The sequence below is a fragment of the Pteropus alecto genome, unplaced genomic scaffold, assembly GCF_000325575.1.
Source record: "Pteropus alecto unplaced genomic scaffold, ASM32557v1 scaffold103, whole genome shotgun sequence".
Classification (NCBI taxonomy): Eukaryota; Metazoa; Chordata; class Mammalia; order Chiroptera; family Pteropodidae; genus Pteropus; species Pteropus alecto.
The window spans coordinates 541,326-555,106 of NW_006436288.1; the positions used below are offsets into that span (position 1 = coordinate 541,326).

Genomic DNA, 13,781 nt, shown 5'->3' on the forward strand with positions numbered 1-13,781 from the left:
CATAACTAGGTGTATGTGTATACACACAATACACACAATACACACACACACACACACACACACACACATAGCCAAACTGTATCCACTGAGATGACTTAAAAGCAAAGAAAACTCAGTAGCAATGAACACACCTAGCTTCCAGATCTTTGTTTCTAAACACCATTTTCTAATAAAAGGATACAGGGCTCCTTGGAGAAATGACTGATTCCAAGGGTGAGGCAAAAAGGGGATAAGTCTGGAACATCTCGTGCTGCCAGACAGTAAAAAAGTGCTTTAAAAATAATGAAGGACTGTCAAAACGACACAGGAACAAATGTGAAGGAACTCCCAATGGTCAAATATGAGCAAGAAATAATAACAGTAATGGATTATAACCTACAGAATAAAATAAATGTCCATGAGTACAAACTAGATAAATAACTGAATAAATACATAAGTAGGCGAGACAGGACAGCTCTTCCTTAAGGTAGAATTCTAATTAATAATGCATATAAGAGGAACAATGACACTAGAAAAAGCCACCATTTGGCAAACAACACAATAATAACTGTTGTAGGCAAAAATCATCAAAGAATGCTAAAATCAGTGAATAAAAGCATGATGGGAGACAAGATGACTGCATAGCTTCAAATACTACAAGGAAAAAAATAGTAAATGCAATTTTTAAAAAACTGGCAGACAACACCATAACCAAGTGATCGAATGTAACACAGCCAGTATCCACATCTTGTACCAGCTGACAGGATGCCCTGAGAAGAGCAAAACATCACTTCTGTGGTATTTTTGCCAAAAAAGTATAGCTTTAATCTATTCACAAAAAAACATCGGACAAATCCAAATTAGTGGACATTAAAATGTATGGGCAATAATCTTCAAAAGGTCATGGTTATGAAGACAAAGGCTGCTGAAATACCCCAGATTAGAAAAGACTAAGGAGATAACAAATAAATGCAATATGGGATCCTAAACCAGAAAAAGAACACTAGTGGAAAAATTAGAGAAATTCAAATATGGTCTATAGATTAGTTAACAGTATTGTACTAATATTAATTGCCTGATCTAAATAACTGTTCTATGGTTATATAAAATGTTAATATTAGGGGAAGCTGGGTGAAGGTTATACAAGAACTATGTATAATTTTTGAAACTTTTTTGTAAGGAAAATTATTGATATACTAGTCTCTCTACTTTTATGTAGGCTGACATTTTCTCATAAGTCTTTTAAATGAAGGGAATAAACAAAAATACAGTCACTGATGTTAAAAACTCAACTATCAATCGTAAAATTAGGCACAGTTGAAGAAAAAATTAGTTATATGGAAGGCAGTTACAAAAATTAACCGGAAAGTAACTCAGAGAGATAAAGAGACAGAAGATATGAAAGTAAGATTAAGAAGTATGGAACAGAAAATCTGACAATCCCATCATACATCAAACACGAGTTCCAAAGCAGACTAAAGAAAATAAAGGGAAAGTAAGAAATAATGGATAATTTTCTAGAGATAACAAATAATAATAATGATTAGATTCTAGAAACATGAGTTCTAAGCAGAATAAATAAAAATATAGTCACCTCTAGACACAGCGCAGGCAAAGCTGCAAAATACAAAAATAAGAGATGCTTAATTAAGGGCCACTTTTAGCAATCAGGGAAAAAAACCACCTTACAAAGCAACAGTTGGAAAATAGCAGACTTATAAAAGCAACAATTAAAGTCATCATACCTGGAAGGACTGAGTAAAAATAACTGTCACCTATAATTACCATTTCAAGAAAGAGGGCAAAATAAATACATTTTCAGACAAAGACCAAGAGTTTACCATTAACAGACTTGCTGAGACATTAAAGAACATAATTCAAGCAGAAGGAAGCTAAATCCAAATAGATTTAAGTGGAATGCAAAAAGCAATGGTAAAATAAGAAATTGATACAGTGAATAAATCTAAAAACACAGAATTTATTGAATAGACTATCATGTTCCCTTTTAAAATAAATCAAATTGCAAAAAAAAATAGAAAATAAGAACAAAATAAAATAAAATAAAATAATAAAATAAAAGTGAACCTCTTGGACCAACTGTCACTAACTCATGACACCTTTGTGTAAGTAAAAATAAAATAAAATAAAATAAAATAAAATAAAAACCATGGCTTCAGCAAGATACTTTTCATGAAGAACAAAGCACCACACATGGAATCGGAAAAATCTCAACTAAGAATCTAGCTTTCTCTTATCTTACCTTGGCCAGAGGCCTCAGTTTCATCAGACAAAAAGTGAAGACATTTAGCTAAAAGATCCTTAACATTCCCAACTAGTTCTAGGACTAAGTGGGTAAAAAATAGGGTTCCCCAATTACCAGGACATCTTGCAAAACAAAGCTAGATATGATATAAAACAAGCTCCAGTGAGTGTATTTTTATAAAATATCTTAATAACTTCTGTTGAAAAAACTATAAATCTTAATTATATTTTAAATAAACGATTGAAATCAAAGCCATACCAATTTAGAATTCACAAACATCCACATTAAAATTTACATTTGCTCAGAAAACCCTTTCTCCCCTCACGAGGAAAACTAATAGGATTATAAAAGAAAATATAAAGTCCAGTCACTCAAGAAATATTTACTAAACATCTACTATGTGGCAAGAACTATTTTAGTCATCTGGGATATACTGGTGTAGGAAACACTTTAAACATACCCAAGATATAGCAATTATATATATATAATTGATAAGTAAATTATAAACCATCCTTTTTCCATAGAGTCAGGTCTGCAAGGATTTTTAAAGTAGAACTTATAATGTTGTTAATATTATTCTTAACAACGATAAAAATGTATTTTTAAAATACAGTTAACCCTTGAACAACATGAGTTTGAACTGCAAAGGTCCAATTATATATGGATTTTTTCAATAAATACTATAAATATACTTTCTCTTCCTTACGATTTTCTTAACATTTTCTTTTCTCTAGCTTACATATAATATATATACAAAATGTGTTAATTGTTTGTGTTATCAGTAAGGCCAACAGTAAGCTCTTAGTAGTTAGGTTTGGGGGCAGTCAAAATTACATGTGCATATTCGACTTCCTGGGGGGGTTGGTACTCCTAACCCCTGAGTTGTTGGTGAACTGTATATTATTCAAAGCTGTTCAGAAGAAATTCACTTCAGACTAAATCACTAAAGTTTAACTTTTTAAAAAATAACCAAAATGATTTGGAATATAAACAAATCCTGAAACACAAAAACCCTTAAGACTGTTTTATTTGTACCTGAAACAGCAGGTCCTCAACATCACTTAAGATTAGTCAGTCATTGTGGAACAGATTAAGGAACTCCATCATTAGGAGCCGCCATGTAGTCAGAATAAAGAATACCATTTTCTGTAATTATGGTTGTTCATTTCTGGAACAATTGTTATACAAGTTTTCCCGTTCTTTATTCTGAATTGTGCACTGCCAATCACTCAATAGAAAAAATCTCAGACTAGCAAAGGCCAAATTTAGAGAGGGAAATGAAAATCATCCCTTCAGTCTAGGCTAAATGTACTGACTACACAAAGAACTCCATACATCCGAAAGCACACAGATGTCTGCGCTAGTTCCCAGGGCTCAAACAATACCAGTCATTCAATAGCTTTCCTTTTACATAAGCTGATGTGAGAGAGCTCAGTCAGCTCTTCTGAACCACATAACCCAGGATCCTGGAACTCTAATAAAGCCTACATTTTTCTTCAGCACTGTTTTCATGTACTTTCTCTGGAAAGAAAACTTCGTTTTTCTCAAAAAATAAATCAGAAATCATCTCTTCTGTTTGATAAGTGAGATACTCAATCTAAAATTACTTTTCCATTAAAACCATAATCCTTAACACAAATCTAAGATCAACACTGAAAGACTATTTCATAGGCTATATTTGTAAGTGCATGAGTTTAAAATATAATTTTAAATACACTCCATCATGCTCATTACCAAATGTATACTATTTGGCTGCATTCTGTCTGTTTCAATCACATACTTTTAAAAACAGCATAAGACACAAAATAATTTCCCAAAAATTAAAAGAAATTTTAAGAGAAAAACTGGGAGGGGGAGGGGGGCTTTAATTTACACACACACTCAGCACTAACCACAGACATCAAAAATATAGTTATTCTTCACTGAACATCCCTTAGAAACTTACATAACACTATTTCCTACCTTCAAAGCAATTACTGATCCTTCCAGTGATAATCTTTATTAGTGGAGTCTTTGGCAAATTCTTGCCTTCAATATTGGTAAGTATCATGGATAAATTAAAGCCAAAGAAACTCTAATGTGCTTTTTAATCATATAGCAAACTTACTTCCTAAGACACTTACCAGACTTGCCACCCAGAAGTAAAGCTCATTAGTTTTAGGGGATAAAATGATAATAATTCATTTACTCATTATTAGATCCTGAATAGTCAAGAGTTGCCTATATATTCAGCTCCCTTGAACATGTACTATCACATAATCATTATCCCATACAGTGATACAGTGATAAAAGTAAATCAATCAAGACAAAGGAACACAAATGAACCTTTCTTTCACTTTCCCCAAGTTTTATTTTATTATATAATACTAATCCATTCCCTTTTAAAAACAAGTTTTTAAGCATTTTAAAATACTTGAAAGTCAAAGAAAACCAACTATTAAAATAGTTATTTACAGGTTATTTATCTTTAGATTTTAAACAATTATTAGTAATTGATTTCAGGTTCATGTTTAGTTACCTATATCTAGCCATGACAGACTCTGGCATGACAATACATTTAGTAGAGAAATAACAAGGAATGGTATATGGCAGGACTGAAGCATAGTAAAAGAGAAGCATGTGGGGACACAGTTCAAATTTTCTAATGGAACTTACCCATCCACAGGTTTAAGTTTCCCTTCTCATGTGAAAATAAACCTTTATAGCAAATATATGTTTAGCTAACTAGAAATGAATTACTTAACAACTTAATTTTTATTTTTCATTCAATACTGACATTAATACTCAAGAGTTTAATATAAAAGACACTAGTATTACAAAATGATTGTGTATATAAGTTATAAGATGCAGATTTTTTATATCATCTTGAGCTATCAACTACTACTCTTGTTATGTCTTCATTCCTCTTCTCTAACTTCTAATTATCCTCTCATAATTACAAAAAGTAAATACAGAAGGAAAACCAAGAATATATATATATATGGCTATACCATAAGTGGTATTAGAAACAAAAAACTATTAACAGAAATACCTTACTTTAAGAAAACAACACAAATTCTCACATTCTACTTGACAAAGCCCAAAGAATATGAAATATGATTTTGATCTTTCTTTTCTCTTGGGGGTGAGAGGTGTCTATGCTAGTGGAGAGAAACCAGGAGGAGGAGATGCAGTATCTTTCATACATTACACAAAACTTACCCACTTGAAGGATCTAAGGCAACAGCTCTCGGTTGATCCAACTCTTGCCAAAATAAAACTTTTCGTAAAGATCCATCTAAATTAGAAACTTCAATCCGATTAGTTTCAGAATCTGTCCAGTATAACTTTTCTCCAAGCCAATCACATGCCAACCCATCGGGTGACAATAATCCGGAAACAACAACATTCTGTACACTCTCAGTTTTGTTAAACTCTGTTCGTTTAATGGCTTCTTCGCTGACATCACTCCAGTATATCAAGCCATGACCAAACACAAAGTCCACTGCAGCTGCATCCTCCAAGCCTCCAACTACAATCGTAGCATTCTCTTTGCCATTTGTAGCATCAACCAATCGTAAGTCCCGTCTGTTTGCATAAAGCAGCAAAGGGGCCGCTAGAACAAAAAAGAAAAATATATAAGTAAATGTAAGGAAATGTATTGGTTCTTACAAACTGAGTTTCAAATCAGCATTAGTGAACAAATACTATCAAAATAAGAGTAAATCTATGGAAGACTGTCTTGAAATCGTTTCACAAATCAAATATTTGATTGTAGCATTTTGAATACAAAAAGTTGCAAGAGAGGAAATTAATTCTACCAGGACAGTCTTTTCTTGTTAAAATATCCGTCAGATAAAATTTAGAAGCTTGGCCATACTAAGAATTGGCACGGATATGGAGCCAGTACAACACTCACACTCTACTGGGGAAAATGTAAAATGATGCAGTCACTTTGGAAAGTTTGGCAGTTTCTTAAAGGGTTAAACATACAAACTATCATGTGATCCAGCCATATCATGCCAAGGTATTTACTCAAAAGAAATAAAAGCATATTTAAATACCTAGACCAGTACATAAATGTTCAAAGCAGCTTATTTGTAATAACACAAACTGGAATCAACCCAAATGTCATCAACAAACTAATGGATGACTAAATTCTGATATATTAATACAATTAAAAAAATGAACTTGTACGTGTAATATTGGTGGATCTCAAAATAATTATGTAGCGTGAAAGAAGGCAGACAAAAAAAGACTATATGATGCATGATCCCATTTATATAAAATTTTAGAAAACTCAAATTAATCTATTATGGCAGAAAGCAAAAGATCGGTGGTTGTCTAGAGGTGGAGGAGAGAGTGAAAAAGAATAGGAGGCAGGGATAATAAATGGACATGAGAAAACTTATGGGTGATAGCTACATTGTACTGATTATGATGATGGTTCGAGAGATGTATACATGTCAAAACTTACTAAATTTTATACTTTAAATATGTTCAATTTATACTTTAAGCAAGCAGTTAAATAAACAGTCTGGTAGAGACAGTTCTTAACAGAACTGTTTTATTCTCTTTTATGTTATTATTAGAATGACCTTTGAATAACACCTAATACCAAAACTAAATATAAAGCCTATCCTCAAGAAATATTTAACTATGTAGAAAGCTGAAGCTATTAGGCCTGAAGTAGTATAAATTCTATGGTTTTGGTTATTTTAAACTATCTGTTCCAAGTTTCAGACATTTACTTTTCTGGTATCAACAGTAATTAATGATCTAGAGTATCACTATCCAACAGACCTTTCTGTGATGACAGAAATGTTCTCTCCACTATGCGATAAAGTAGTCTCTGGCCATATACGGCTATGAAGCACTTAGAAAATGGCTAGTGTGACTAAGAAATTAAACTTTTAGTTTTATTTACTCTTAAGACAAGTGGTCATATAGCACAGGCTAAGATGAAGAACATAAATGAGGTAGCAAAAACAAGACCAGAGTTAGGACGCAATATTGTACATAATATTCTCTCACACTTAAGTTTCGAAGGTTTTAAAATGTGTCATCCAAAGCCAAGATCAGGTACCATTTAAAAGCGACCACTCCCTCTTTTCTAAGAAAATAATTTCAAAAACTAAAGATGCTCAAAAAAGTGACATTTAAGTCAATTTATGGACTGTCTGCTAAACAGTTATGAAGTCTACTATTTTCATTTGTAAGTAAAATAAACATGAACTTCTCTTCTAAGCTTAAATCTAACTTTCTTAGTCAAAAACAAATGATAGCTTTCATTAAAAGCAACTAAGAATCCTTTCTGCTTATTCTGTGTATTTACTGCTGTTATTAGCAAAATCAACTTCCCTCTCAGATTCACTTTTAACTTATTTTGGGCCATCACACATCACACTGATATAATCAGTCCCCATACTGTCTGTCCACTGCATTATCTTATCTCACTGTGGTTTTGATTTGCATTTCCATAAAAGCTAGTGATGTTGAGCATCTTTTCATGTGTCTATTTGTTATCTGTATGTCTTCTTGGGAGAAGTGTCTGTTCAGGTCCTCTGCCCATTTTTTAATTAGATTGTTTTGTTGTTGTTATTGAATTGTATAGTTCTTTGTACATTTTGGATATTAGGTCCTTATCAGAGGCGTTGCTTGCAAACATATTTTCCCATTCAGATGGTTGTCTCTTTACCTTGTTGATGGTTTCTTTTGCTGTGCAGAAGCGTTTTAGTTTGATATAGTCCCAATCATTTATTTTTGCTTTTACTTCACTTGCCTTTGCAGTCAAATTCATAAAATCCCCTTTAAGTCCAAGGTCCATGAGTTTAGTTCCTATGTTTTCTTCTATGCAATTTATTATTTCAGGTCTTATATTCGGGTATTTAATCCACTTTGAGTTAATTATGGTATGTGGTGATAGACAATCTAGTTTCATTTTTTTGCAGGCAGCTTTCTAGTTTTCCCAGCACCACTTATTGAAAAGGCATTCCTTTCTCCACTGTGTTTTTGGCATTTTTGTCAAAAATCATTTGTCTATATAAATATGGGTTTACTTCTGGACTCTCGATTCTGTTCCACTGGTCCCTGTGTCCGGTTTTCTGCAAATACCATGTCGTTTTGATTACTGTCACTTTGTAGTATAATTTGAAGTCAGTAAGAGTGATACTTTCAGCCTTGTTCTTTTTTCCTAAGGCGGACTTTGGTGATTCGGCGTCTTTTGTGCTTCCACTCTAATCGGATGATTTTTTTTGCTCTATTTCTTTAAAGAATGCAGATGAGATTTTGATGGGGATTGCATTAAATCTGTATAATGCTTTGAGTAATAAGGTCATTTTAACTACATTGATTCTTCCAATCCAAGAACACAAAATATCTTTCCATTTCTGTGTATCTTCAATTTCTTTTAACAGGTTCTTGTAGTTTTCATTATGTAGGTCCTTCACATCTTTCGTTAGATTTATTCCTAGGTATTTTATTCTTTTTATTGCAATTACAAAAGTAATTTTTTTCCAATTATTTTTCTGACAATTCATTATTAGAGTATAGGAACTTTGAACACTCGGATTTTGAACATTGACTTTGTATCCAGAAACTTTACTGTATTTGCTTATTGTTTCGAGTAGTGTTCTTGTGGAGTCTTTAGGGTTTTCTATATAGAGAATCATGTCATCTGCAAATAATGACAGTCTAACTTCTTAATTTCCTATTTGGATGCCTTTTATATCTTTCTCTTGCCTGACTGCACTTGCTAGGACCTCCAATGTTATTTTGAATAACAGTGGCGATAGTGGACAGCCTTGTCTTGCTCCTAATCTTAGAGAGCAGGTTTTTAGTTTTTCACCATTAAGTATGATGTTGGCTGAGGATTTGTCATATATGGCCTTTATTAAGGTACCTTCCTTCTATACCAATTTTGTTAAGTGTTTTGATCATAAATGGATGCTGTATCTTGTCGAAGACTTTTTCTGCATCTATTGATATATGATCATATGATTCTTATTTTTTAATTTATGTGGTGTATCACATGAACCAATATGCGTATGTTGCACCATCCCTGTGCCTTTGAGATGAAGCCCACTTGAGCGTGGTGTATAATCTTTTTAATATGTTGCTGTATTCAGTTAGCTAGTATCTTATTTAGGATTTTTACATCTGTGTTCATGAGAGATATTGGTCTGTAGTTTTCTTTTTTTGTGTTATCTTTACCAGGTTTTGGCATAAGGGTAATATTGGCCTCATAAAACGAGTTAGGAAGTATTGCCTCCTCTTCAGTGTTTTGGAAGAGTTCGAGAAGAATGAGTATTAAATCTTCTTTGAATTTTTGGTAGAACTCACTGGTAAAGCCATCTGGTCCTGGACTTTTACTTTTTGGTAGGTTTTTTATGATTATTTCAATTTCCATACTGACTTGGTCCATTTAGATTCTCCACTTCTTGATTTAGTCTAGGAAGGTTGTATCTTAGTAATGGTTCATTTCTTCTAGGTTATTAAATTTGGTGTTATATACTTTTTCATAGTATTCTTGTATGATTCTGTGGTGTGTCATCATTTCTTCTCTTTCATCCCTGATTTTGTTTGTGTCCTTTCTCTTTTTTCTTTAGCGAGTCTAGACCAGGATTTGTCAATTTTATTAAACTTCTCAAAGAACCAGCTCTTTGTTGCATTTATTTTTTTCTATTTTTTTTTTTTTGTTTTCAAATTCATTTAATTCTGCACTAAATTTGGATTATTTCTTTCCTTCTGCTGATTTTAGGCTTCCTTTGTTCTTCCTTTTCTAGTTTTTTAAGATAAAGCATTAAGATGTTTATTTGGGCTCATTCTTATTTTCTGAGATAGGCCTGTAATGATATGAACTTTCCTCTTATGACCACTTTTGCGTGTCCCAAAAGTTTTGATATGTTGTATTATCATTATCATTCGTTTCTATGTATCTCTTGACCTCTTATTCCTTCTCTGACCCATTCTTCAGTAGCATGTTGTTTAATCTCCATGTATTTGTGATTCTTCCTGCTTTCTTCTTAGAGTTGATCTCCAGCTTCGAAGCATTACGATCAGAGAATATGACTGGTATGATTTTGACCCTCTTATATTTGTTGAGGCTATCTCTGTGTCCCAGTAAATGGTCGATCCTTGAGAATGTTCCATGTGCACTAGCGAAGAATGTATAAGCAGCTGTTTTGGGATGAAAGGCTCCGTAAATGTCAATTATGTCCAGTTGGTCTAATGTGTCATTTAAGGATGTTATTTCCTTATTGATTTTCTGTTTGGATGATCTGTCCATATCCAACAGTGGAGTATTTAGGTCCCCTATTATGATAGTGTTTTGGTCTGTTTCTCTCTTTAGTTGTTAGTAATTGCTTTATACATTTTGGGGCTCCCTGAATGGGAGCATAGATATTAATAAGTGTTACGTCTTCTTGGTGCCTGATTCCCTTTATCATTATGAAGTGTCCCTCAGTATTTGTCTGAAAAATGCTTTCTAATCCCTGCTCCTTTTCCTCCCCTTTGAGAATGCCCATCATTCTTATGTTTCCTTTCCTGATGGTATCAGCTAGTTCTTGTATTTCTTTCATTATTTTTCATTCTTCAGTTTCTCTCTTCTTCCTCTTGATTTATTTCTAGATTTCTATCTTCGATATCACTGATCTTTTCCTCCATTTGGTCGACTCTATTTCCCAAGCTTGCTATTTCATTTTTCAACTCTTGAAATGTGTTTTTTATCTCCAGAAGTTCTATTTGGTTCTTTTTGAGGGTTTCAATCTCCTTGCTAAAAACTCATTCTGCTGATCTAGTTGTTTTTCAATTCCTGGAATTGTTGATATGAATTATTTTGGATCTCATTTTTTCCAGAAGTACCATTTTGAATTCTGTCATTTAAGTCACATATTTCTGTCTTTATTTTCTGGAGATTTTTCTCTTTCTGAGCTGCCTTGTCGCCTTGGTTGTTCACGGTGTTTAATGGACTATTTCTCCGCCTGGGCATTAATGAAAGTGGATTCTACTTTTTTCCCAGAAAGATTTATTATATAAAGGTATCTCTTTAGTCTGTTGCTAAAAAGGCATTTTTCTTTTGGTTTCCAGTAGGTGGCGTCTAAGTCTCTTGGATCTCTGCTTTACTATAAAGTCTTAACAATGCCTTCTTTTTCTTAAACATTCAATCACACTCGCTACCCTCAGTCTAAGTCCATGTCAGTTTTAGTGACAGTTTCGGCAGCATTTGCTCAGATTCCCCTGGGGCTCCGCAGTGTTGGGTCTTGGAAGCTATGAGGGGAGTTGCCATCTGGGTTGGGGGATGGGAGCTGTGGCTCAGCCTCACGTTTTTGCACCCACAGCTGGTAACAATCAACTGTTGCTTCTCTGCCATCCCCACTTCTCTGCTTTCTGCCCTGATCACTGGACACTGCTACTGTGTGGAGTTCACAGCTCATTCAGGCAGAGCATTCGGAAAACCCATGGCACCTTCTCCCCTCCCCGTCCTCCTGCAGGGAGCTCCAGCTCCGAGAGGCAACTTCTTTGTTTCTCCCAGTCTACCACAGGACTCCCATAGTTCTGACCTGTGGTAGCTCTTATTCGCATATCCCTCGCTCAAACATGCTTGTGTGCAGGTTGAGTGTTTTTTGTTGAGTTTTATATGTTCGGTTTCTTATTGTTTCAAGGGGAGATATCCAGGGACATCTCTCACTCCGCTATGTTTCTGACATCACTTCAATTCTCATTTTTAACCTTTCAGCACTCAATATGGATATGTTGGCCACACCCCTCCCTATGTAGAAAATTTTCCTTACACTATACTGTTATTCTTGTTTTACTGGTCATACTTTGTCTCTTAGTTTCAAATCTTCCTCCTATTTCCCAAATATAGGTATCTCCAAGATTCTCTGTTGTTACCCAAATAAGAGAATATAGAAAATTATTCATGTTTGCCAGGTCAACAAGCAACTCCATTCAACTCCATTTCAAATCATCATCTCCAGACTAACCTTCAGTTCTGCACCTATAACTTCCTGTTGGCTATCTCTTCCTGCCATTAAATTAATCTCCTCCCCACACCAAAAAAAACAAAAAACAAAAAAACCTTCAAGTCAATGATACCACAATTTTCCTCATCTTACTGCTCTGCCTTGGAGCAGTTTTTAACACCTCCCTTTTCCCCTAGTCTGCCAATTACTGTCTCATTGATTCTTCTTTAGCATGTCCTTAAGTCTGCCTCTTCTTTTCCATTTTTAGAATCACTATCTTATTCTTGACCTTCAAAACCTTACCCCTAAACTACCCTAATAAATTGACCTCAAAATTTTCCTTTCCCTTTTCTACTTCTAACAGTTCTACTTTATCCAACTCAGAAAGCTTTCTGATTTCCTTTACTTAAAAAGCCTCAATAGGCCTCTACCAGGTGACCTGTAGCTATGACTCTACCTATTATAGTCTCTGCATCACACAAACTGGTTCTGAACACATCAACTGTGAGCATATCATATTCCATCATCACCGTGTATTCATTTTCCTGTCCACTCCATACCTTTCTCTCATTATACCAGCAATCAACTTCTTAAAGGCCAGATTCAAATTTTATCTATTCCATGAATCTTTCCAATCTTTCCTCAGCTTTACTTCTTTGAGCCATTAGGGTCTTTACTTTTGCTTTAGCATTTTTAAAAGTATATTTCCTACTTCAACTAGGATCTCCACCCCTCGGGAACAGAAGCCATATCTTATAAATAATTTTATCCCCAATCCCTAGCACAGTTCACTGCACAACAGTAATATGGTAATATTTAAAAGAAATTTTCCAGAACCTGATCTAAAAATACATTTTTAATAAACCCAAAAGGATTTTACACTAAGTACTGGCCAAGTGCTCACAAATGCCCATCACTTACCCATTGAATTGGCTTGACCAAAGTTTAATCAGGCTTCTCTCTTCCGCACAGACCTCTAAACTCTGGTTAGCTCTAAGCTTAAGCAAACCAATGAAGAATTGTTAATCCTTTTAAGGACTCATTCCGAGCATCAGCTGACCGCAGAAAAAGACATCTCCTGTTAAAATGTCCTTATCATGTCATCATGCTTATCCCACTCTCCCACAAAGTTCCTGCTGTCACTGTTCACTTCTACTAAAGAGAAAAACCTCTTATGATTTTGAAATACCTGCGTTACCTTGTGATCAGAGATTTCTCCTTATTGTGATTGACTTTTCAAATAAAGTCTCTCCCTAAGGATTTATTTTTATTTGCTATTGGTATGGTAACATGACGAAGATTGTACTTCACCTAAGTACCCATCTCCACCTCAATAATGACACTTTGTAAGTGATTTAAACTCCTTTCTTGTTCAGAGATTCAGAGATATTTCCTTGAGTTCGACTCTCGAAACAGTGCTCCAGACATTTTGTCTGGGGCAATATAGTAGTTACTTTGATATTTTCAAGGAAATAAATTTTTTCTTTGGCTCTTTGAGTAAAGAATCACACCCTAATTCTTGAGCGGAAACATTCTCAGCAATTCCTAAGAACTCTTCTATTTTCCCTTGACTCCTCACAAGAAAATACTCTTTC

At 34.2% G+C, this 13,781-nt stretch overlaps 1 protein-coding gene across 1 annotated transcript in view; it reads right to left on the reverse strand.

The window, feature by feature from the left end:
• The window catches only part of LRP6 (LDL receptor related protein 6), a 112,212-nt gene that overhangs the window by 86,238 nt on the left and 12,193 nt on the right, over window positions 1-13,781 (reverse strand). The window contains exon 2 of the mRNA XM_006912624.3: window positions 5,444-5,837. Coding sequence (XP_006912686.1) covers window positions 5,444-5,837 — 394 coding nt within the window. The remainder of the gene's footprint in view (window positions 1-5,443; window positions 5,838-13,781) is intronic.